This window comes from Cavia porcellus, unplaced genomic scaffold (assembly GCF_034190915.1).
Source record: "Cavia porcellus strain 051 isolate PalLab524CR breed Dunkin Hartley unplaced genomic scaffold, mCavPor4.1 scaffold_12, whole genome shotgun sequence".
Taxonomy (NCBI): domain Eukaryota; kingdom Metazoa; phylum Chordata; class Mammalia; order Rodentia; family Caviidae; genus Cavia; species Cavia porcellus.
Genome location: NW_026947495.1, coordinates 48,184,643 through 48,211,129, shown reverse-complemented (window position 1 = coordinate 48,211,129; position 26,487 = coordinate 48,184,643). Strand labels below are relative to the sequence as shown.

Sequence of the window (26,487 nt, the reverse complement as noted above, 5' to 3'; positions counted from 1 at the left end):
AACTCAAGCAGAGTCTTTTCAGGACCCGTCTCAGGAGTGACTCAACTCCAGTCACTTGCATCTCATAGAGTTATTTCCAAAAGATGAAAAATATTAACAAAAGATGAGAAATATAAAATAAAAAGCGGCCTTTATTCTGAGGAACACGGAGAGAGATGACCGGCAACCCCACCACTGGCGTCCGGCAATCTCTCCGGCGGACACGTGGCGTGGGGGCCTGTAAATAGCCTCGGTTTGGGGTGGAACCTAAGGCGGGCATTAGGGATACACAGGGAGCCCATTGGTCCTAGGTTTGGCGCCATATGTAAATTCCCAGGGGCGGGAAGATGGCGTCACAGGTAACTTCCTAGGGTCAGGGCAAGATGGGGCTTCCTGCTTCCAGTTGTGGCTTTCCTGGCTACAGTGTCCTGCCTGGGCCAAAACCTTTCAGCATCCTTATGCCCTTAAGGATGCCAACTCCTAGAAGAGACTTGCCTACTATATGCTCTACCTTATATACAGGGTATCAGGGAGGCCATTTTTGACAGTGATGCTAGAACCATGTGGAAAGAAAGAGGGACAGATCCTCAAAAGAAGAGCTGGATGCTGTCACCTGAAGAAGAGGAAATAATACTCTGCAGGAGAAAATGGCAAGTGTCCATACAGTGGTTTTATTTCCTGGCAAAGTGTTTAGAATGGCTGATTCCTATGTACAAAAATCAAATGTTTCCAAAAAGTGTGTCCCACAGAATTCTGCATGAGATGTTCATGAAAAATAGATTCCAAAATTAAATTAAGTTTGAGAAACATTGTATATGAATTTGTTCCTCTTAGAGAATTATGGATATTTGCAGAATAAAGTCTGAGTTATTCAGTAAAGAAACTTGTATAACTTTAATTCATTACCTCTACACTCACTTTAAATATTCTTGTTTAAAAACTACTGTCTATGATAACATTCCACAAAACTTAATGTGAAACACTCTTGAGAAGGGTTGCATCATATCATTTTCACGGCATCTCTGCAAGCAAAAGCAAAACTCAAATTTATTTAAAAAATAAATGACCATAAATACTACCAATTCTTCTGACCTCCTCAGAGGGTCAAATGCATGCTGTAGCAGCTACACCATACTCCCACCCCAGCCACGAACAACAACTGAGAACTTGAAGGTGGGGAATCCACGAGTTCTGTTTGGTGTTTTCCTAATGTCACTCCATCAGTGACAAAGAATGTGTTGGATATAGTGAGAGTGTGTGTAAGGATGAGGGAATTGAGAAACCAGGTTAGTGGTTTCTGTGGCAGTTGAGAGAAATGATAGTGCGTGCCTGCACTTGGGTAGCTGCAGAGACAAAAAGAAAGGGCTAGTTTGAAATAAATACAGACATCAGTATAAGCAACATTCGTTTATTGAAGGGACATAAGGAACGTGGGAAGGTTTCCAGGTTTCCAGCTTGGTTACCTGCATATCTGTGGCAGGATATACAAAAGGAATTCATACATTATAAATTTCCCGAGAGTCAAAATGACATTCTGAAAAGAAAATAATCAAATTACAAATATTCTTCTAAGAATAGTTTTTAAATTTTAGACAAGTTGTAAGTTCAAGTTTAATCTATCTCACTTTAAACACAGATATTGTGCTGGCATATTTCTGTAAGTAATATAGAGGCTATCAGGAAATTTTAAACAATGTAAAGCTTAATCTTCAGATATTCCCTTCAAATGTCTGTAGCAGTTATCTCACTGTATAATCAAACACACTAAAATTTAAGGGCTTAAATTATCAGCCTGTTGAAAGGATATGGTGTTGCTTCCTCTCCAGCACAGTGGCTGGGCCAATAGTGACCCAAGAGCTGAATGGCCTTTTATGACCCAGCCTTAGAAGTTAGGTAGCATTCCCTACTACTTGAGGCAGTCATAATGACCCACCCAAATCAAAGAAAAGGACTTCTGTCCTTTGGATGTGGAAAGTCCCCTAAAGGCCCAGCTGTTAAAGACTTGTTTCCCAATCTCTGGGGCTATAGCGAAGGGGTGGAACCTTTAAGAGATGGGGCCTAGTGGGTGGATCTGGGGTCATAGGGTGTGTAACCTGAAGGAACTAGTAGGACTCCAACTCTTTATTTCTCTCTCATTTCCTGGCCACAAAGTAGGTGATTTTGCTCTGCTACATGCTCTTGCCATGATGTCACCACAGGCCTAAAACAATGGACCAATTAAGCATGAACTGAAACCTGTGAAATCATAAGCCAAAATAAATATTTATTATTTATAAAGTTGGTTGTCAAGGACACAATTACCATGTCAATGAATGAGAGGCAAAGTAAAAGAACAAAGGAATAGGATGCATTGTTGCAATCAGTTTTGTAATCCTAAGACTCTTGAAGGCTGAGACAGAAGGATGACAAATTTGAGCCCAGCCTGAGCACCTTAGTGAAGCCATGAGATTCTATCTCAAAAATTAAAAATAAAAATAAAAAAGGACTAGCACTGTAGCTCACTGAAAGGCCTTAGATTCAATTTCCAGTACCCTCTCACCAAAAAGAAAAGAACAATCTAGGCATTAGGTATAGCATTTTATTTTTCTAAAGCTCACAGTTTTCCTTCTCAAGTTACAAACAGTAAGACTAAATGATTATCCTCATTTTCTTTTTTGTTTTTTTTTTTTGTTTTTGTCTTTTTCCTTTTTATCGGTAACGGGGATCGAACTCACGACTGCCTGCTTGCAAGGCGCTTATGCTGCTGAGCTAAATCCCCAGCCCTGATCCTCATTTTCTTTAGGCAAAAAATCAGTCAAATGTTTAAAAGTCATTAGTCAAACTATGAAGACACAGAATGGGCCAGGATGAAGGTAGGCGCAGGTGGGATGTGCTAGACCCCTTGTGCCCTCAGTAAGTCCTGGGGCTGAAGCCTCACTGACCCTTGGCCTTGCCTCTTTGGTACATCATGCAGCGCTGGCCATCAATGGCATAGATGTGAATGGCAAGTACACAAGGAGGTGCTGGAGTATCTGAGTAATCTTGCTAATTACCTGGTGTCCATTTGCTTCGGTTCGTCCCACTTTACCTCCAAGAAGAAGCTCATGCTGGCCACCATGTTTGCTCTTTGCCATTGGCAGCCAGCTGTCCCCTGAACAGGGAAGCTCAGGCGTCGAGATGCTGCAGATAGAAAAAAACAATGAAGAAATATCAATACTAAATAATCAGATTAAAACAGCCAACTCTATTTGGCCAACTGATTGACAAGATACTATAGGATGCTAAAGATTGGTATCATCAAAATATTGCATTCCAGACTAATATGGGCAGTAAACTGGGAATATGATTTATTAATTCTGCAAGTCAAACTATTATTAAATGAATGTGATTTGGATATACCTGTAATATTTTCTTGTTTGTTATAAAGTTATAAATCTGGAACAAAAGGTACTTTTCCCCCAAAATATGCCTTTTAACATCTTGAATTCTCTTCAAAAACACTAACAGATATATGAAAATACAGAATTTAGGAAAATAAGACAGAAGAAGAAACCAAAGAAAAAAATTAAGGTATGGGATGTTGAAATTTTAAATTTCATAAACAAGAAAAAATATTTCTTATACTATTCAGGATCCAAAAGCCATGGTTGGAACAGTATAATTTCTCTATAATGTACCAAATACCAAAGAGCATACATTTTATTATATCGTTTTCTGGTTTTCTTACTTCTAGCCACATGTATGCTTCCACCAACAAGCAGTTCTTAGTTTGTCCAATATATACCACCTCATTCTGATCCTCTGTTTTCTGTTTGACAGTTTTATTTTTTTCTGATTGGAACTCCAATTCTTTCTAAAGAACTGCGATAACTTTCGCTGTTTTACTGGCACAACAGGATTACATGGATGGGCTAATGCAAAGACAGCTGGGTAGAAGGTCTAAAGTCAACTTAATGGCAAAGGAAGGAACAGTCCATGTGCAGCAGATAAGAAAGCATGCTCCAAGACAAGTGTTGCTGCTTCCAAATTCCCAAAATTCTCCCCTGAGGATGCAGCTGTGGATAATACAAGCTGTGGAGAGTGTGCATCAGATATGAAAAATCTTTCATAATTCTCAAATACATTTTTAAAACTGTTAAAAATTATACTATACATGGAAACAAATGCACATTTTATATGTCAAGCTTGATATGTTGTCACAAGACATCTCAAGGAAGTTTTTATGTCTTCAAATATATTCTGCTTAATTGTTCTGAAAACTGATGTCAGGTTTGCCTGTTGAACACAACAACCTTAATGCATCTCTGATTATTTATTGTAAAACTAGTATTTCTTAAGCTTGTACCTTAGCTGGTCAAACTTCAAGTTTATACAAGAAGTTTGCCAATTTTCCTTCCTCCTATCATTTCACTCTTTTCTCTGAGCTCTTGTTTATTCTGGACCACACACTTCAATCAGTGGCTCACTAATTATCTCACACATATTCTGTTCCCATTGCAATAATTTTGAAAGCATGTGTTGCTCACTACTTAATAGAAAAGTTAGTTTTTCTTAAGATGTATCATTTAAAATTTCTGTATTATTTAAGTAATATTACAAGAAGTAGAACTAGGGCTGGGGATTTAGCTCAGCAGCATAAGCACCTGCCTTGCAAGCAGGCGGTCGTGAGTTCGATCCCCAGTACCAATAAAAATGAAAAAGACAAAAAACAAACAAACAAACAAGAAGTAGAACTAGATTGAATTTTACCAGGAAATAACTACACAATTGAATTGAGGAATGAATTAAAAACCCAAATCTTATTATTTCAAATCAAAGGTCCAAATATTTTCAAAGTCTCTATGTCATAATTCATGTAATCAAATATCTTTATAAATTCTTATAAATTTATCTTTATAAACTGTTCCTATCTCTTATCAGAAAGATATTTCAGAACATTTCCTAAATTGCAAATATGTAGACTAGACAACAGCTGTAGCAAGACCTCTTCAGGACAAACAGAGCTGACTAATATTGTCCTTGAAGTCACTGTGCTCATGTAGTGGCCTGTGTAGTCTGGGGTTCCTTTTATATGTTTTATTTAAAGAGTACTATAACCAGTTTTGCTCGCCAAGTTAGTGAAGATGATAAACTATTACTCAAGTCTAGCAAGAATGTAAAGAGACAGGCACTACCACATACAATATTGCTGAGGGTGTAAACATATAACCACTCCTGGAAAAGCCAACACATTCGTAGTAAGTATTGTACTTATTAATAATCTTTACACCTTTATGCCTAGTAAATCTATTTCCATTTGACTATAAGTACAGAATCATAAAAGTGGATAAGTCAAGATGAATATAATTATTACGTATAACAAATACATTGTAAAAATAATTTTGTAAAATAAAAATGCAGGTAAAGATTTATGTACAAAGGTGTTTAACATTATTTATATAGAGGAAACACAGCAAAATCACCAACAAGCAAAGGGGAAAATGTTAACTGTGGTATGTTTCCATGTGGATCATTAGGCTGAAAAAATAATAAAGCTAATGAAGAAATTTTAGGCATGGAAAATAGGATGCAAGTTTTAAAAGGCAATATGCAAGACTTTCTGTTCAATTATTGAAATTTTCAAGCATGTAAGAAAAAGGAACTGTTATTTGATGTGATTATTAGCTATTTACTTTTCCAGCAAACTATTATTTATACAATTTTTGAGAAATATTTTTTGGCAACATTTTAGAGTGTAATTAGGCATTCAAAATCTTAATTATGCAGTCTCATAAGAACTTCAAGAAAATTGTCGATTTTGATATCATCTTTCCCCTTATATTTTCATGGCAAATTATTTCCCACGATTTCAATTTCATCTTTAACTGTGAGCATTTTTATGTTGTTACTCTTCAAATATATGATTTTGGTTTCCCAGGGATGATGTATTTTTAATGTTCCTCAATAAAGAGAATAGTAAAATCGCATGGATTAAAAATAAAAGCTAGCAGTATCTTTGATTTTCATACGAATGTAGTCATGCATTTAGTTAACAAGTGCTAACACGCCGAGAAACTTTTTTCTAGGTAATTTTTATCAGCAGGGAATCCGGTAGTCGTCACACCTGGACGCAGCAGTCTATTCGCGAGCCACTCAAATCCTGGACGGCTGAAAAAACGCAACCGGTTCAGGAGACCTAAAAGCGTCCTCTGGGGTGTGGGTGGGGGCCCGCAGAAAGAGGGCCCCGGCGTACCCAGGCTGGCCTTGAAAGAGAGTTCTGGGAGACCTCAGCCCTGGGGCGATGTAGAGGACACCGGTCATCGTGGGCCACCAGGGATGACAATAACAAAGGTACCTCTCAGGAGAAGCGAGACTTCGCTGACTGAACTACAGCATGTCAAAGAGAAGAGGTTTGCCAATTTTAAGATGGGACATGTGTTACTGCAATGCCCCTCCTCCTTTTATAAAAATATTTCAGATGTTCACTAGATCTTGCAACTTCAACTTTCCCAACAACCCCAACAAACACAACACACTGAAACTGAAAGCCCCACCTCAACTCTCACCCCGACCAGCAGCCGCGCGCTGGCGGAGGGGGCGGGGCCCGGGGCCGCGCCTGCGCCAGCGCCGAGGCGAGGCGGCCCCCGAGGGGGCGGGGCCTGTTGCCGGGTGGGGTTCTCCAGGCAACAGCCCGCGCCTCTGCGTGACCCGCGCGGCCCGTCCTGGCTCCTCAGGTGAGCTTTCCGGTGATTTCGGTGGTGCCGGCCCCAACCTTCGCCCGACGGCAGGCCTGCGCAGCCTCCTCGCTCGTTGCGTCAGGACCCTCGGTGTCCGGGAACCCGGCGGGACGCGGACGGTGACGGAGAAGGCGGGGGTGGACGTCCCTGCCTGGCGCGGTGCGAGGCGCCCTCCCGCGGGGACTCAGCGCGGAGGCCCGCGGGCTCTCGGACTCTGCAAATTGCGGGTCCTTCCCCGCGACGGAAGAAAGTCGCGGCTTTAGGTAGGGGGTGCTCGGCGCTTCTGGGCTAGCTTTGCACTAGCTGAGGATGCGTGTGTACACACTGGTCACCCGACTCCGTATGCCTGGGCTTCGGCGCGGGCGAGTCAGCTGAGGCGGGGAGTGGCCGCCCCCTGCGGGTAGAGTGGGCAGGCGAGCGCCCTCCCGCACCCGCTCGGCTGTACCGCACCCGCGGTAGCGACGGCGCGGCCTCCAGCGGGTCTAGGGCGGAGTGCGGCGGGTCTGGGAGTCCCGAGTTTGGGAACGTTTGTGTGCGCTTGCGCAGTTGTCTTTGGGGAGTTCTTCAGAGAACATCACCTCATCTAGATTGTTTTCAGGGCAACAAAAGGCCATGACCTACCAGATTTTTCCAGTGCTTGTTTTTTTTTTTTTTCCCCGTCTTTTTTATTTTAATCGGTACGAGGGATCGAACTCACGCCGCTGAGCTAAATCCCCAACCCCAAGTGCTTGTTTTTTAAGGCTGCAGGTGGGTGAGTGAAAGCTTTGCTTTAGCGATTAAAATAGAGGAAAAGCTTGCCCTTTTTTTTTTTTTTTTTTTTTTTTTTTTTTGGTAGAGACTCCCATAAAAGAGATTATAAATCGTACAAGTCAATGTTATGCCTTTATCTTTAGGGCCGATTACTGTCTCACTCTACATCATGTTTTAAAAACTGCCAGTTCTAGAAAAGTTTTGTAGCTATATTCTAATCATCTCATTTCAGATATAATGTTAAAAGTATTAAAATTTGTGTGAGCACATTAGATATCTGACATGTTATAGATACAAAAGTAAGATGGATAAAGTACCTACTCCTTTGGAATTTATATTCTAATAAGGGGAGACACATAATTCAATAAATACCTGATAAGGCTGGTAATTGCTACATTGAGGGTTGAAACAGAATAATGTTCTAGTCTAGAGGGTAGCGTCCTTAGAGTAAGCCTTTCTCTGAGGAGGGACATGGAAAGATCTGAATGAGAAATAGGATCCCACAATCAGAGAGAAAGGTGTTTTCTGCTGCTTTGTGAGGTTGAAAGACCAGAATGAGTTTGCCTAAGAGGCTGGAAAGAAGAGAAAGAAAGGGTTGAGGTCTGAGAAATAGACAACAGCCGGATCGTCACAGGTTTTGGTGAACCACGGGGAGGAGTTTGGGTTTTCTTTGAAATTTGTGCATTTGTTTTTGAGTGCAGCCTGGTTGGTGTCCTTGACTTAGAATTGGCTAGTCATCGTAAATCTTTCCTATCATTCTATCACAGGGAAGCAAGCAAGCGACGACAAGATTGTTTTCAGCCCATCCACATAAGTTTCCAGGGAGACTTTGTTCTTTAATGAGCAAATCCTACAGTTCTCTTTTTATTTCCAAAAAATCTATAAATTACCTAATTAGTAAATTATGGTAGGAATTGGATTGTGCAAACATGGAGAAATCTACTCAGTTGGGTTCTAAATTTTATGTCATACAATTTTTGACACAAACCATTTTTATTATGGAGCAACTAAAAAGTAATTGCACCTTTTGGTTAATGCCTATCTGGTTCTTTTTACAGCATTCTGTTTGCATTGATGAGAACAGAAAGTAAACTGTGACGGGAATTCTGTTGGATACATAGTAACTTAGAATGGAGGAAGAACAACAAAAACGTGTTCCATTTTTTTCTACTAATCTCAAAATCATGTTATATTTGTCTTTTTAGTTTTATATTTTAAACTGATTAAACCATTAGAAAAAGAAGTGAATTCTGTTGAACAAAAGAATATTTTTAAAAGCTTGACTTTGTCTTTTAATATTCCTATGCCTGACTCATACCTTGATTTATATCCGAATAGTCTTTGTATCTTACTTTTTTATTATATCATACTTCTGAATTTTGAATGGCTATAAGGAGAAAGAAATGCATGCCTATCTTTAGACTGCTTAGAGAGTATTTCCATAGTCAATGATGGTTTAATAGGTAAACTAAACCCTATAAACTTGAACTCCTTCATGAATAATACCATTAAGCAAGAATACAGTACATGATTGGCCTATGTATGGATTTGTCTAAATAAACTCAATAAAAATGTTTAAAGCTTTTTTTAGTGTAGTATAAAAATGTTTAAAACTTTTTTTAGTTTTATGTTGAATTTTTCAGTTGCTCTTAAAGAGTTACAGTTAATGAATTTACTAGTATACTCAAAATCATCTACACCTAAGGTGTGAGTCTTAGGTGAAAGGCATTGCTCCAAATAGTGAATGACATTATGAACAGTTGCAGTTTCTTTTTTTTTTCCCCCTTCCTGAAGTTCTTGAAGCTTTCTTCTGTAGATACTTTGTGGGAAAATAGAAGACTCAGAATATGTTTCAATTTAGTCTGAAGTCTTACTAGTTTGGCATTAAACTCTACTTGTAGTTTATTTCATTTTGCTTTTCCTTTTTTCAAGTTACTATGCATTTAACTCTGAAATTTCCATTTTCTTTTCTTTTTTCTAGATCTTTGTGCTTTTCACTTAATTCAACTTTTTCTGCATATCTTGATAATATCTGCTTATTTCTATCATTTCTCGATTTTAATTTCATGTATGTTTGACAATATTATTCTTATATTCTTGTTCATGAAATTTTAGCTTTTCCTTTATCAGCATATTTTAGTTGTACATTTTCACCTTTTTAAAATTGAGACTTCCTTTGATTGCATTACTTTTAATAAAAAGGTAATCTTTTCCAGTTGAATCTCCAGCATGTTATTCTTTCCACTGGTTTCTCTCATTCTCTTTTCTATCGGTGAGAAATTCTTTGTAAGTGTGTCCGTTTTCACACGGACAGTTAGTATTTTTTGTACTTCCTTCTCTGCTTTGATCCATGTTTGAACTACTGTTCCTAGTTCCTCTGTGTCTTCCTATACTTGAGTCTTGGAGGCGGAGGAAATAGCCTTGGCTCCAGAGGGAACAGCTGAAACCTTACGTTAAAATAATCTGTTTTGTTGTTGTTTTGTTTTTTGCAATGTTGGAAATCAGCCTCCTAGAGTGGTGAAATTACAGGCATATGTCACAGTAACTGGCTGTGAAAAATCTTTCTGAGTTCAGAATGGTGGCTCTGACATGAGGCCCTTTGAGAATTATTTATGGGAAAGACTTCAAAGGTGAAGTAAATAATAGAGGTTCTGAAAGTTCAACATTAAATCAGATTGAAGTTATCTGTCGAGGTTCTTTGTCAGGAGTGCGGAACTTTATTGGATGGCAGTGATGGCCATGAGCATCATGAGATGTTACAGTCTTGTAAATATATTTCTTATTAGTACATACGTGCTATACATAAGGATACATTCATCTTGGGAAGTTGATCCATGTACAGACTGTACCTTAATTGTTTTACTTCCTACTCCCCTCTTCATTCATCTCTAAATCCCTTCCCATCTCCAGAAGATTTACCTACCTGTTATCCTGTACTTTTTATTTTGTCATTAGATTGTTTTTACTTGAGTTCCTTATATTACAAAGAAAACACAGGATAGTTAATTCTTTGTCAGATTTTATTTAGTATTAAATGATTAAGTGATTTCATTTAGCATTAAACAGTCTCAAGGTGCACCTATTTTCCTACAGATGACTCAAATGTATCTTTGGTGGCCGAGAATACTCCAGTGTACATATATACCACATTTTCTTTATTCCCTTATCAATTGCTAGTCCTATAGCTGCTTTCCAGGATTTACATGTTGTGAGTTGTGTGGCTATAAATGGGGGCATGCATATCACTATAATATGATGTCTCTAACTTTCAGAAAGAATCTTGTGATTTATGTCTCCACATTATCCTTATCCCAGGTAATAAGTCTTTTATCCTTTAAAAATATTAATGTAGAGCTTTCTTTGAGCAAAATCTTAAATTGATCATGGCTCAACATGAGTTCTAGTTGTATTTATCTGATTTCCTAAAATGACATCACTTCTCCCACTTTAAAACTTGCAGGCCTTTTTACTTCGAATAAAGATCATGGTGAAATTAATTCACACCTTAGCTGATCATAGTGATGATGTCAACTGCTGTGCCTTCTCTTCTTCACTGTTGGCTACTTGTTCCTTGGACAAAACAATTCGTCTGTACTCCCTAAGTAACTTCGCTGAACTGCCACACTCTCCACTGAAGTTCCACACCTATGCTGTCCATTGCTGCTGTTTTTCTCCTTCAGGACATATTTTGGCATCATGTTCAACAGATGGCACCACTGTCCTGTGGAGTGCTCACAGTGGACAGACCTTGGCAGTGATGGAACAGCCTGGGGGTAGCCCTGTGAGGGTTTGCCGGTTTTCCCCAGACTCCTCCTGCTTAGCATCAGGGGGAGCTGATGGAACTGTTGTTTTGTGGAACACACAATCACACAAATTATACAGGTATGAATGTTTAAAATCTTTCTGTATCTTATCCTGTTAACAAGTTGTTCCAAATAAAAAGCAGAAAGCAGAATATTTTGGTAATCTTAGGAAGCAGGTAGATTTTAGATAGAATAAGGAAAAATATTTTGAATTGACTTCTGAAAGTCAGAAGAGTAGATTTTTAATATGATGCCTATTGTACATTTGCTTGGCTTTGAGAGAATTTTGAATTTTAAGTCTTTTTTTAATCTTTGTTAGTTTTTTATGGACTAGAATTAGGCAAACAGGGCAAGCAGTTTTTTAATAAGATTCAGATATTTTAGGCTTATTTTTGTCGCTCATGGCTCAGGTGTTCTCAGAAATGGCATCATGGAAGGTTAAGCCCCACTGAAGAGACGCAGCTTTTTTCCTGACTGGGATTCTTGTTGTGTGGACAAGCAGCACAGGAGGAGGAACATCTTTGCAGGTGTAGTAATGTTTGACATTTATATCTGAAAAAATTTACCTGTAAAAGTGTTTCAGAAAAAACATACACCAATTATTTTACATTGGTAATTTTTTGTAGCTTACCAAATTAAAACCATAGTCTTATTTCTGTTTATTATGGTAAACTACACATAAAATTTACTGTTTTAATGATTTAAAATACACTTTAAATGTTACCAGTTAAAATAGCCAGGTGTGGTGGCTGGGGCCTGTAAATCCCAGCACTTAGAAGGCTAAAATAGGAGGATCACCGTGATTTTGAGGCCAACCTAAACTACATAGTGAGACTCTGTCTCAAAAAAATAAACAAAAAATGGTTTAATGTTCCTCCCCCTATGCCTCCAATCATCGCTCAGAGCACAAATGCTAGCCAGTTGCTCATTTAAGTTAAGGTTGAAGAGGGGGTATGTTTTAAGTGGTATCAGTAAATACTTAGTTTAACAGGAAAGCAGAGAGAATAAAATGTCTTTATGTGAATGAAATCCAGCTGTGAGCTAAGGAACCTTTTTTTCTCACTTACCAGGTGATGGTTTCTGCCTTTATAATCTAACTTTATAATTTATATAATTAATATATTCTAATTATTGGGTTCTTAACAGTTTATTTTTCCTAGTAGAGAAAATACTGTTGTCAACACAGTGCTTCTTTTCCTCCCCATGATAATTTGTAAATTTTTCATTCCATTTTCTTTTCACAAAGAATTTACATTGGAAGATGAGATGAGGGACCCTACTGTTTTTTAGGAGATTTTGATACAGAAGTTCAAAATGCTTTTAACCTCAATATAATACATTTTTCAAGAAAATAATTTTATGGGTTTTTTTTTTTTTAATGTATGGCTGTAGCTTTTGTTGCTTATTGCCATGTTTTTTTAATGCATTCGAGCTGACTTGCCATATGGAAAAATGTAAAAGTACATAAACTTTGGTTCAAATCTCTAGTTTAGGCAAAAACATATTAGTTAAAATGTTTAAATCCTCTCTTGATTGTAGGAAGCATATCTCCATTTAGAACATATAAATATCTTACTTTGTAGGTGGTATATGCCTTTTCTTTGTGGTTCTTGTAGTAAAAAGAGCCATTTACTCTTTTTACTATCTTAAACTGCTGTTACAGATTGTAATATAAAAGATGCTGTGAAATAACTCCCTTTTTTGCTTTTGTTTCAGATGTGGTAGTGTTAAGGATGGCTCCTTGGTGGCCTGTGCATTTTCTCCTAATGGAAACCTCTTTGTCACTGGCTCTTCATGTGGAGATTTAACACTCTGGGACGATAAAATGAGATGTCTGCATAGTGAAAAAGCGCATGATCTTGGGATTACTTGCTGTGATTTTTCTTCACAGCCAGTTTCTGGTAAGTTATTTTAGTTTTTTAAGTACTAGAAATTCACATTTGTAATTTGTGTGTAACTTTTTGTCCTTGTATTCATTTCAATTTTATTAATACAGTGGAAGGCTCTCTTAATTGCTTTTTTACAGAATCGTTTTTTTCTTAGATCAAAATGAAAGCATGAAAAATATTATAAGAGAAAATTATTTTTCATATATATAAGGGTGATTCAACTTGGTCCAATAGATTGATTGCTTGAATATGGAAATTTAGACGACTATTAGTTTTTCTGTGATTTTTAAATGTACCAGTATTCAAATAGAAATGTTAAGCTAAAAAGTTGAAAAGAGAAGTCACATTTCTTTGTAAATTTGCTAACTTTATAAAGTTATGTGTTTGGCTACATAGCTTAAAAAGGGAATTTTCCTTTTCTGTGTTAGAATGCTAATTTTGCCTTTTACCCTTTCAGGCTTACCACTAGATCAACATAGAAACATATAGGTACATTTAAAACATTTAGTAGATGAAATTAACTTTAACAATGCACATTTATAATACCCAACATCTCTAGTGTTATTTGGATAATTGATCATGAATAGAAATTATTAAACTATTTTTCCTTTTTTGGTAAATTTTTGAGGAAGGGTCTTGTTGTGTAGTCCAGGCCAATCTTGGATTCATGATCTTTCTGCCATGGCTACCTGAATGCTGGGGTTATAGATATGTGCCACCATGTCAATTACTATTTTTCCTTTTATTTTGTACTGAGTCTTCAAAATCTAGTGTGTATTTTACAGCATATTTCAATTTGGAATAACTACATTTCAAGTGTTCAAGTGCCCACTTAGGGGTGGTGGTAACTTTATCAGACAACATGGTCAACAGGATGGTTTTGGTCTTCCCCGGTTTCAAGAACATTAACAACTGAAGATACAGTTAACATAAGATAAAATCCTACATCCAAAGGCCAAACTTATAAGTACCTTGCATATTCCATTTCACCCTAATTTCAGATCATTTTTGACTTCCTGCATTCTTTTTAGCCACAGTTACCTTTCATTCTTCAGTGTTCCTAAGATTTTAAAAGATTTTACATGTGAACTCTTGCCTGGTTCTTTCTTTAGTCATCCTTTAGATTTTGGTTAAAAAATTACTGTTGATGAGGCTTCTCTATTCTTCTGCCTCACATGTATCATTTTAATATCTTTTGTTTGTACTCTTTGATAGATTTTGCAAAAGTATCAAGATTTTTATATGCAATTACGTGGATTTTTTTTTTTTTTTTTTTTTTTTTTTTTGAAATGGGGTCTTGCTATATTGTCTAAGCTGGCCTTGAATTTCTACATTCAGGCAGTTCTCTGGCCTCAGCTGCCTGGATTTAAGGGTCTAAACTGTCATGCCCAGCTTTTCTATGGGTAATATTTCATGGTGTTTTTTTCTATTAGCTTGTAAGCCCCATGCAGACAGGACCTGGGTCTGTTTTCATCATAGTGCCCAGAACAGACAGTATGCCTCATATGTAGATAAAAATTCATATACCCAATGTATAGATGAAATACCATATATTGAATGAAAATTGGTAAGCAAGATTCCTTTTAGTGATTTGCTGAAATTTTTAATTTATTTTTATTTTTTGTACAACTGGGAATTGAGTCCAGAGGCCTTTCTACCACTGATGTACAGCCCCAGCTTTTTATTTTTCACTTGAGACAAGATCTAAGTTACGAAGGCTGGCCATGAGTTTGCATTATTCCTGACTAGCTGGGATTATGAGTGTGTCCCTGGCTAATATTTTATTTTTTAATCTTTAATTTTTTAATTTTAATTTTAATCTTTAATTTTTTAATTTTTAAAAAATTTTTAGATTTTTTTAACCTTTTAGCGTCATGTAGGAGACTAATGAGTTTTCATGAGCTGATTCTTAAATTCCTACCTAATTTAATTAAGCAATTGATTTTTTAACATATTGTGCTTTTTTTAAGTCCACAAAGCATAGGTTATAACAGACAAGAACTCTTTCTTCCATTGCTGTAGTATTTTCTATACATTTTATAGGTGCTCAATGAATCTGTAATGAATTATAAAGACATGGGAAGATTCAGGTTTCTTTTTTATTTTATAAGACCTAGAAACAGATTTTCAGTTAAAAAAAAAATCCAAGGAAATATTATTATATTATTTAATATTAGAATAAAACTATGGGTAGCTTATGGAGTTGGAAAAGTTTCACTAAACTAGGAAGAAATTCTGAAATAATACACACATCCTTACTCTGCCTTGAAGAGATTTCATAGTATGTCTTTTTCTCAGTATTATTTTAGTCCTTGTATTTTCTTTAGTTCCGTTGAAATAAATAGTAACTTTTATGTGTAAAATTTGTGGGAATTGCTATACTTAATTTAGATAAAGTGAATAATTTTAAATAGTTATTTAATTTGGTATTTGTTAATATCTGTAAATACTTATGACATTAATTCCTTAGGCTTGAAATATTTTATGTGTAACGAAAAATAATGCTATCCTGAAGATAAATGGTCATGCTAGTATTTAAATAGTAAAGAAAACATAGCATGGTTTAGGTTATTATCACAATTTAAATATTTTTCTAAGGAAAAGTATATCTCTAAGTGATTAAATATTGAGGGTAGGCACACTTTAAGCTTCATAATTTTTCATTACTGTAACTGAATTCTCACTACCTAAAGCAACTTTAGAATTAACCATAGGGACCTAGTTAGCCAAAAAACAATGAACAGCTTTTCCAACCAGGTCCCATACTTAAATATCTTACTGTCATTTACTAAGTAAAAATGTTTTACTTTAAAGTCAAATGTTATCAGAAATTGCTTACATTCATTAAGATCTCTCTGAGAAAGGTTGTACTTTGTCTGAACCTGTACTGCACAAATCAGAACAATGCCCAGGAAAAGTAATACACACGGATAATCCCAGCTGCTGATGGGGAGAGGGAGCTAAAGCAGGAGGATCACAAGTCCAAGGACAGAATGGACAACTTAAAGTGACCCTGTCTGAAAAATAAAGGAGTAGGGATGTAACTCTGTGATAGAGTGCTTGCTTACCATGTGTGAAAGTCTGGATTCAATTTCAGCATTGTAAAACAAAGCCAAACCAAATCAAAATGCTGTTGAAATGTGAAAGTCTCAATGGAGTTTGCAAAACTTTTAAAGAAATGAAAGTAAATTTGTTGGGTGTTAGTAAAACATGTATTTTAGAGCAAATGTAGATAAAAACTTATATACACAGCATATAAATCAAACTCCATATATTGAATATTTGTAAATTCCAGGATAGAATCTTAAGATAGATGTTAGGTTTCTTAATTTTGCTTTACTTCATATGAATGTTAAAACCATCTCTGGTGAAACTGCATCTGTAATATGAAGTAGAACTTGTGTAACATTGAGTTGATGATTTCAATATTCATATTACCCACAAGTATTTAGGAATATAATCTAGTAGCTGTATAAAAATATACTGAAATTCTGTAAGAAACTTTAGTGATTTTTTGAAATGATTTATTACTTTCCCTAAGTCATGTAATATTTTTCATCAATGAGCTTAATTGATGTTTCTTTGGATTTATACAGTTTCAGTCTTTCTATTTATTAAATGAAGTGGAAGAAAATTTCCATTGTTACATGTGAATTATAAAACAGCCTTTTAAGAAACTGATGTATAGAAAATACTTAAGTTTTGAGTGATTAAACATTTAACGTTCTTATCATAACTAACACTCTTTTTCCCAGTTTTACCCAATAATGATAGCCTGTAAAATTAAGTTGCAAGATGCTCTACTTTAGTATTGACCATTTCAACCTAGAGTTATTGCCTTTTAAGCATTTTATTAAAAATTCAGGTCTAAAGTTGTATTCTGTACAGTATCTTGTTTAAAAGAAATTCTTTTAAATTCATTAGATGCTGTAAATTAATATTAGTACTATGATTTAAATAAGTAGCATTAACTGATTCCAGTATAAGAAATTGATTTTTTTAGTTTAAATGTTTTATTAATTCTTTGTATTTATTTTTAAAAATTTACTGTTTTAGATGGAGAACAAGGTCCTCAGTTTTTTCGATTGGCATCGTGTGGTCAGGATTGCCAAGTCAAAATTTGGGTGGTTTCTTTTACCCATGTCTTAGGTATGTTTTTGCTCAGTACATCTTTGAAATTATTTGTGATCTAAATAAAATTTGTTTGATATTTTTAAGATATCTGATATATGAGAGTGATTATAAAATGTTTAAGAAACTTTGTGACTCTGAACTTACCCTTACCTGTGTATTACACACATTCCTACTCACCAAAAGTAACCATTTTGCACTGGTTTTCAATTTCTTTGGTGGCTTTCAGAGTTTCTAGAAATGCGATTTCACCACGGCTTTTAACTTACTCAGGACAGTAACTGTTTTATATACTTTGAGTCTTTTCCTCATCCATTGTTCTGTTTTGACTTTGAGTCAAGAAGTTTGTTATGGTTGTGGTTCTAACTCAGTAGTAGAAGGCCTGTTTTATGTAATGGCCTGGGTTCACTTCACAGTACCACAAGGAAGAACAGCAGTGAAACAAATCTGTATTGTTTGGTTTTGGATTGTGGCATTCCTTTATGTTTCTTTAATGATTCCTTTTCTGCTGTCCTTTGTTTTATAACTTCTGTTAGTTGAATCTCCTGAATTGATCCTCTGTCTCCTCCTCCAGCATTTCAGTCTATTTTTAAAAATTCCTGTTTTTTACTTTTTAAAAAAATGTTTAATCTTACCTTTTTTTTTATACCAGGAATTGCATTCACAACCTCATGCTTGTCAGGCAGATGCTGTGCCTTGAGCTATATTCCTGGCAGCTTGCTACGTTTTAAGTTCTTTTTCTTTCCTGGTCATCTTTGTTTCTTCCTGGGGGCTTTGTTTTCCTTACTGTGATTGTTCTCGTTCATATAGTTACCTTCTTAAGTATCTCAAGGCCCTTAGTATTTTATTTACATTTAATAATTAGATAATAAGATATTCAGGAATTCTGTACCTATGGATGTTCCATTGTTGGTAGCTTAACCTTAGGATGGGTTCTTCTGAGAGAAGGGTTGGGGACAAAGGGGATGAAGGTCTTTGTGGCCCTGAAGCTCTTTATGTTGTCATTACTTTACTTTTAGGAAGCTTGTCTGGAGATAAGCACCTGAATTTTATGTGACATACCATGGGTTGGAACCAGGAAGGGGTTTAAAGTAGACACTGAATGTTCATTCTACATACAGAGCTGTAGTTAATGTTTCTAATTCCAAGTCTTGTCTTTCATTCTGACTTTTGTTTTTCTTGGCTGTTGATAGCTCTGTATCTTGGGTTCTCTAGGCCAGAATAACTCTCTTGTCCCTATTTCCCTTCCTTTGTATGCTAGGCTGGCATTGCTCTATATGGTCTCATCAGTTAATCTGTTTCCTACCTTCCCATTCTCTTCATTCACGTAATTTATATATTTATTCATTCATTCATTATCATTTTAAGGGAGACTTTGAAACAGTGTGGTTAAGGGAGCATCTTGATTCAGATGCTTCAAAACAGTTATTTGTTTACCCAACAGGATTTATTTACATCACAAACTGTATTTCTGGTGTTCATAGTTATAATAGTACATAGAGAAAAGCCCAATACCCAGAAAGAAATAATCCTTTTGTGGTGGAAATTTACTCATTTACTGCCTGTTAGTTTCCTTGTAGTAATCATTTTAGTGTATGTCATGCTGGTGAGGATGAGAATTCCTTTACTTCTCTGGTTTATCCAAATGGTTTTCCATTTGTCTTTCTTTACCACAAGTAAAATTTTGGTGAAAAATGATAAGTATAATCATATATATGTATCTTCTAAATATAATTATCAATAATTGTTTGAAGCCTTTCATACATTTTTTTATAAAATATTTTTACACTTTTTAAAAACAAAATAGTATATAAATGTGCAGTTAAAGCTTTTTATGTGAAGCATTTGTCTTTGTTAGTACCTTATTTTAATTAATTACTTGTATGCAGTAGATAATAGGGGTCATATACTTGACAATACAAACTGTTCATGTGGTCATATTACAAGTTCTCTGGTCTTCATTTTACAGTTTTAATATTTTTGCTTTGATTGTTATAATGAAAGCCCTTTGAAATTCACCATTGTACTTCTGGCATTTAGTGTTATGTCTTTAATGTCCATATCTGCACTTCCAGGTAGTAGTAATATTTTTTCTCTTTTTTGAGTTTAAAGTTTTTACTTGCTGTCATAACTTTCTTTTTGCTTAAATAGTTGCTGTCTTCTTTAGAAGACTTTCATTACTTCAAAAAAGGTTTTTTGCCTGGTAGACTTCACTGATTTTGTTATCTCTCCTAGGCTAATGTCTCAATTGTTTTTATAGGTTGTCACCAAAATACTAAATTTCTGTAGTTTACCTTTAAAAGACTTGTGTTTATTTTCAGCAATTGTAGAAAGCATAAAAACATTTTAGCGTTACCATACTTTGTAGGTAGGAGTGTTATATACTGGAATTACACAATGTGTAAATTGTCATTGATTTAATTTACAGAGTGAGAACATGTTTTGCTAATACCAGATTTTACAAAGTGTAAGCATTTTGTTTTTTAGTCTGTTGGGTAATTAACATATTTTCTTTAACAGACACCGAAATGTTTGTATATAGTTTAAATTATTTGGTAGCTATAAAATTATCCCCTCTAGCCTTTACTGAACACATCATGTTTTAGTCCATTATTGAGCTTTCAAACCATTTATCCACACTGCATTGGAATTGTTTGCCGTATGTACAAATACTTGAGTTACATGAGGATTTAAAATTTTATGTCCCTTAGGCAACCCAAAGATTATTTAATAAATAAGTGAAATAGTGTGGAGTTAGAAATGAATTTCAAGCATGGTCACTTGCTAATTTTTTTCACCTTGATTACAGGTATTGAATTAAAATGTAAAAGTACTTTGAGTGGGCACTGTGCACCTGTTCTTACTTGTGCTTTTTCTCATGATGGGCAGATGCTAGTCTCAGGGTAAGCTATTGAGTTTAATTTTCTTAAGCCATTTTGATATGAAATACAACATACAAACAGAAAAGTATATAAAACCTGAAGAACAGCTTGATGAATTACTGTAATGCAAACTTTATAACCTTAGGTCAAAAAGTAGAACATTGCTGGTTTTGCCCCAGAAGCCCTCCTTCTTATGTCCCTTTCTGGTGTCACTCCCCAGGGCATGTACGTACTGCATTTTCTTTTAAATTAATTTAAACCAAATCATATGATGTTAATTATTGTGTGTCTATCCTCCATTAGTTAACATTATGGTTATGACATATTACTACATTTAACTGTGGTTCACTGACTTTTATTACTGTATAATATTCCATTGCAGTATGTATACCATAATAGTCACATTAATAAATGGTTATATGGATTTCCAGTTTAGAAGCATTATAATAATTGTTATATAAATACATTACATCTCCAAGAAACACAGGAATGGAATTGCTGGATGGTAGATTGCATTTTTAACTTTAGCAGATAACATGAAACTGCTTCCAAGTGTGGTTGAATAATAGGTACTACTATAACCATGTTGTTTTATATTCTAACCTCGACTCAGTATTGTGGGTCTTTTGAATTTTAGCCATTCCAGTGAGTATACAGTGTTACCTTTCCTTGAATTTCATTTATATTTCCTCAAAATAATAAGGTTGGAACTTTCTTAAGTTTATAGAATATGTATGTTTCCTTTTTTATAAAGTGCTTGTCCATGTCTTTTTGCCTCTTTTTCTTCTAGGTTATCTTTTTTCTTATTTGTTGTTACATGTGTGTACAATATGTGTGTTTTGACATATGAATCATTTGTTGGTATATGTATTGCAAATACCTTTTCCACTCTCTAGATTTGCCATGTTAAAGTTCATAATCTTAATTCATTTTCATTATATTCTAAGGTCATCATTACCTTCTTGTATGTTCTAAACCTGTTTTACTTTTCACAAATTTGATTTATGGGTATGAGGTGCAATAGGAGTCCAGTTTCATTTGTAACACTTCATTTTTTTTTTTTTTTTTTTTTTTCCCCCGAGACGGGTCTCTATGCAATTTAGGCTGGCCTTGAACTCACTTGTAGCCTAGGCTCATCTCAAACTTGTGCTGATCCTTCTGCCTCAGCCTCCTGAGTGCTGGGATTACTGGAGTGTGCCACCACACACGGCCTTGTAACATTATTTATTGAAAAGATTTTCTCCACCTTTTTACTGTGCTCCCTTGTCATAATGTGTGGGTCCGTTTCTCAGCCTGTTATTTTATTTTTGTATTTATCCTCACTTTAATACCATTCTGTTTAGTAATTCCTAGCTCCTGATACTTCAATATAAATTTTAGAATAACCTCAATTGTACCCAGTACCTCCCTCCACATACACAAAGCAGTTTGAATATTGGTTGGAATTGCTATTTCAAGGGGGCAGAATTGACATTTTTATGAGTTTGATTCTTCCAATCCATAAGCATGGCAGTTACACATTTTTTTATGTTTTAATTTCTTTCAATAATTATCTTTATATAAAAGTCCTGTTTATCTTTTGTTAGACTTGTAAGATGGCAGTTTTTGTTGCTATTGCCATTATAAAAGTTGTGACTGATACAAGGAAATGTGTATGAAGATGGAATGGATTTATCTATAAATTTCTTACTTTGCACTTTGTGTACAAAATCATATTGTATGTAGATCATTATGGTTTTGTTTCTTCTTTTCTATTTCTTAGACCTTAGATATCTTCTGTGCCTTATTGAATTGGCTAGTACTACTATGGCAGTGGAAATAATGATGACAGGCGTTGTTGTGTGATTCCTTATTATAAAGGGAAAGCTTTCATTATTAAATATGATCATTGCAGATGTCGGGGGAAGTATGCCGTATCAGCTCTTCTGTTCCTTTGAGGTCTGCTCCATGGCCCTACTTTGGTACCGGGGGTTGAACCAGGGGACTTCACACTGAGTTGTATCATCAGATCTTCTTTTATTTATTTTTCATTTTTAGGGAGGATCTTGATAAGCTGCAAAATTTCTAGGAGTAGGCTTGAACTTACAACTCTTCTGCCTCAGCATTTCAGAATTCTGAGACTATGGGCATGTACGAGTCTTCTGGTTTTTAAGACTTTTTTTGAATTATAAAATTGTGTTATATTTTATCAGCTGATTTTTCCTGTATCTTTTTCTCTATCATTGTGTTAGTGTCGTGAAATACATTTATTTTCAAATGTTGAACCAATTATGCTTATTTTAGTGTCTTGCTATAGAGAAGTTAGTTTCACTCTATTTCTTTGAATATAATTCATATTTTTTCTCCAGTTGCTTATATAACTTTCTGTTTGTGGTTTTCTATACATTCACTGTGATGAACATGAGTTTCTTTTTATTTAATTTTCTAGGAATTCTTTGAGCCTTTCAAATCTGTGGAATAATGTTTTCTCAATTTTGGCCAGTTTTTATTTATTCCCTCTTCAGATATTGCATCTGCCCCTTCCTTTCTCTCCTCCAGTTCTGGGATTTTAGTTAAAGTTCCTCGTAAGGAAGTCTTAATTTCCATTTATGTGGCCTATCTTCTTTTTATATATTTTTATTCTGGTTCCTTTTTATTCCTTATGCTTCATTATTGATGGTTTCTCCTTTACAAATTCTGTTTTCAGTTAGTGTGCTGTTTATAAGTAGTCCTTGAGTTCATAATCTTTCTTCTTTTACTTTTTGATTCTGGAATTTCTATTTTGCTATTGTTTTCAAACTGTGCATTGTTTTCAAACTGTTCCCTGTTGAAATTTTATTTTTTGGAGTTTTATTGTTAAAGCATTGAATTGGGATACAGTAGCATGATTCAATTAGTTTATATTCTTCTTTTGAATACTTTTGTATATTTTCAGTTTCTTTGCCACTACATTTCTAAAACTTGTCTCCACTGACATAGGACATAGCATCACAACTCACATTCATGGCTGGTCAGATGAGCTTTGACTCCAGCTGCTTTGACGCCACTTAAAATTTCTGGAATAAGACTGATGGTTCTTTTCTGCATATGCTCCAGTTCTTGGCAGTCAACTTGGCAGCATTGTTGTCAGCCATATAAGATGTCGGCTCACTCATCTCAAAAGATGAATATTGTTTATCATTAGAAAACATAGTAAGTCTCATTTGACCTAGAATTTAAGTCAGTGGAAAGTTCAAACAAGTGAATTTGGATTTCTTCTGTTCTGAGAACAGGTTATATATAAAATAATTATCTGTAATTCACATGGCTCTTACATACTAAGGTCTCTGCCAATTGCAACTGGGTACTTTATACAAGACATTGTTTGTACTCCTGAAGGCATTTTAAGTTCCTTTTTAGTTGATGTTCATGGTGATAACAGTAACACTGACACTTCATGACTTTCTGAAGTATGGAAGATTTGTTAAATGATACTGAGCATTGTTTTGTTTCCATTTTATAGCATCATCTTTTGTCCTTTTGTATATGTGACTTTTGGCTAACTTACATAAGGTTAACTAAAATGACCTTTACAATTCTTTATGAATAAGTGGAAATTTACATTGCTAAATGCTTTCAGGTTGCTCTCAGTCACTTTTCAGATCTCTTCTGAGTATTTTTCATTTGTTAGAATAAAGATACAAGCAAGTGAATGAACTGTAAATGTAATTTGGTGAAATATATCATTTTTAGAATTGGTAGACTTGTGTAAACCCTATTGGTCTGTAAATTGATAAGAACAAATTAATTGATGAATGAAAGAAAGATTCTATTTTGGCTGATACTTAATAGTACAATGGAATGGACATACATGAAAAGAGGATTACAGGGTAAAACAGTGAATAAGATAAGGTGGAGGGAGGTATATGAACATACATGACTAGATTGGAAAAATGAATGGAGAATAAAATTGGATTGTAGGTTAGAAGGTGTACTAAAAAAGATGCAGAGAGCATTAATAAGGGTGGCCATGTAAAAGGTAGTATAGAGTTAGATATGCAGATAAGACAGGATAGGGAAACAGAAGGGGTGTTCCAGGTGGCAGGCAAATTCTTGAATAGATTAAAATGTGTTAGCCTATTTCTCATTACTGAAATGCAATACTTGAGGCTGAATAAGTTTCAAAAAAAACTCAGAGTTCTGGAGATTCAATGACATGGCACCAGTGTTAGCTTAGCTGTAGTGATGGATGACATCACATGATACAGCTGCAGGGATGAGAGACCAGTTTGAGACCAGAAGCTAGATTCAGTGATCAGACTAGCTTTTATAAGAAGTTGCTCTCAAAAGCACTAACTTGGGACACAAAAATTACTTTAGAGTCCCTTCTGAGATCAGGACAGCCAGTGATCTGTAAGTACTTACCTCCCACTGGATTCACCTGCTAGAGGTCCTGCCACCTCTCACATCACCACATTGAGGACCAAAGACTTTGTCCAACACATGATCCTTGTGGACAAACCACATCCAGACCATAGCATATGTAACATCAAAAGGAATACAGAGAATGAGGCTTAAAAAAGTGTATACCAATGATAGAAGACCTGGATGTTGTTATAACTTGTTCAAATTTTATATAGTAAGTTTAGGAGAACTACTGAAACTTTAATTCTGATTGGCTAGGTTTAGCTATAGGAGATGAATGTTAAAGAAAAGATTTAGATTAGTACTTCTCATACTTTCGCGTTTTAAGATTCCTTAACATTCTTAAAAAATATTGAGGATTCCAAACAACTTTTGCTGATGGGGAAGATGTTCCTAACCTGAAATTCTGAAATCCAGAATGCTTTGAAATCTGAAATATTTGGGATGCCATGATAATTAGAAAGTTTGGATATTAGAGCATTTCAGATTGCATGCTTTTTGAATGAAAGATGCTCAGCCAGTAAAGTCTTACGTAAATAATTGCACACAGTTCTGGAGAGAAAAAAAAAAAAAAACTCAGAAGTTTGAAACACTTTTAGTCTGAAGCCTTTCAGATGAGGGATATTCAATATTATGGTTTGTTTCTTTACTGAAAAAAACTTTAATTCATTTTAAGAGAACAGTTGTTTGTCTATATCTATAGGTTCTGTATCTGTAGTTTCAACCACCTACAACTGGAAAATATTGGGAGAAAAAATTACTCTCAACATGTACAAACTTGTTTCTTTTTTCCTAGACAACATGTTAGGTATTACAGGTAATACAGTTATGGTTTAAAGTTTATTGGAGGACATGTGTAGGCTACATGCAGATATTCAGCCATTTTATAAAAGAGGCGTGAGCATCTCCACCTTTTTGTATCTGTAGTAGGCTCGGCTGTTCTGGAGCCAGTCTCCCTCAGATAGCAAGGGACTACAGAAATAAACTTACTGCATATTATACACTTTAAGGGAAAAATTAAAAATAGGAGAGTGGCACTGTTTCATTGAAGATCTTTTCAATGTCTGGCTTAGGTGAAAACACTTGAATTTTCATATCTGCTTCACATATTCTGTTTAGCCTCTGAGCTATGATGATATTACAAATTATGTAGCAAAATACAGAGGAAGAATTACCCTTCATTGTTCTCCACATCTCTAGTAACTTTGTTTAGCCACTTAACAGAAATTGCCTTTCATTCCACCCTACTCTTGTTGATCTAGCCAAATACAACAAGCTTCACACGTGTAAACCTCTGTTCAAACAGAAAGAGTCAGTCTTCCAAATTTGAGAAAAGGCTGGTCTTTCCATAAAATCTCAGTAGTTAGGATTCCTGAGAAACTTTTTTTAAATACCCACAATTGATAATAGTTTTAGTAATTCAGTGAATAACACTGCATTTTCTTCTTGACTTAAAAACCAAGGAGAAAGAAATATGACTGATAGAGTAGATAATGTGACTTTTGATAGAGTAGACAAACCATAATATTGGTTGGCTATCCCTTATCTGAAATGCTTTAAAAACCAAGGAGAAAGAAATATGACTGAGAGATACTGATAGAGCCATCTTGCTCACCTGTTCAGGAGCGTGATGTACTATTGCAGACTTCTGCAAGGGCAGATCAGAACAAAGGAAAATAAAGGAGCTGAGCCGCATGTTACCAGTCATCTGGTGTGCTTTTTCTACTAAAGTAGTTAAGAAAGAGGCTCAGAATTTTAGGAGAGGAGATGGAAAGTAAGTGCCCCCTCCAAGAAACTTGCTGCGTATTATTTATATTGGATGAACATAGATGATGCAGCTTTGTTATGAATCAGGAGTGGCTTTAATGAATAACCCTCTTGTTACTCAGAAATAATTAGCAGAAGAAGGCATATGATCACCTTTCCCAAAACCTAATTCATCTTTTTTTTTTTTTACTTTATACTTTCTACAGTA

The 26,487-nt window shown here is 35.3% G+C and overlaps 1 protein-coding gene and 1 long non-coding RNA gene across 8 annotated transcripts in view; one reads left to right on the top strand and one right to left on the bottom strand.

The window, feature by feature from the left end:
• Positions 1-1,371: 1,371 nt before the first annotated feature.
• Positions 1,372-6,633, bottom strand: LOC134478373 (uncharacterized). Its single transcript, XR_010051001.1, has 2 exons — positions 6,492-6,633; positions 1,372-3,138 (listed from the first exon to the last, which is right to left on the bottom strand). It is a non-coding gene; the product is annotated as an uncharacterized LOC134478373 (long non-coding RNA).
• Wdsub1 (WD repeat, sterile alpha motif and U-box domain containing 1) overlaps positions 6,548-26,487 on the top strand; it is a 34,518-nt gene continuing 14,578 nt past the window's right edge. Inside the window, exons 1-5 of one of the 7 annotated variants that reach the window (XM_003478680.5) lie at positions 6,548-6,671; positions 10,885-11,306; positions 12,944-13,128; positions 17,173-17,265; positions 20,057-20,150. In XM_003478680.5, the coding sequence (XP_003478728.2) occupies positions 10,909-11,306; positions 12,944-13,128; positions 17,173-17,265; positions 20,057-20,150 (770 nt within the window). In that variant the 5' untranslated portion in view covers positions 6,548-6,671; positions 10,885-10,908. Of the gene's footprint in view, positions 6,672-6,704; positions 6,938-10,696; positions 10,740-10,884; positions 11,307-11,638; positions 11,755-12,943; positions 13,129-17,172; positions 17,266-20,056; positions 20,155-26,487 lie in introns of those variants that run through there. The other 6 variants (XM_063259654.1, XR_001199043.3, XM_013142515.3 and 3 more) reach the window with 6 other exon arrangements.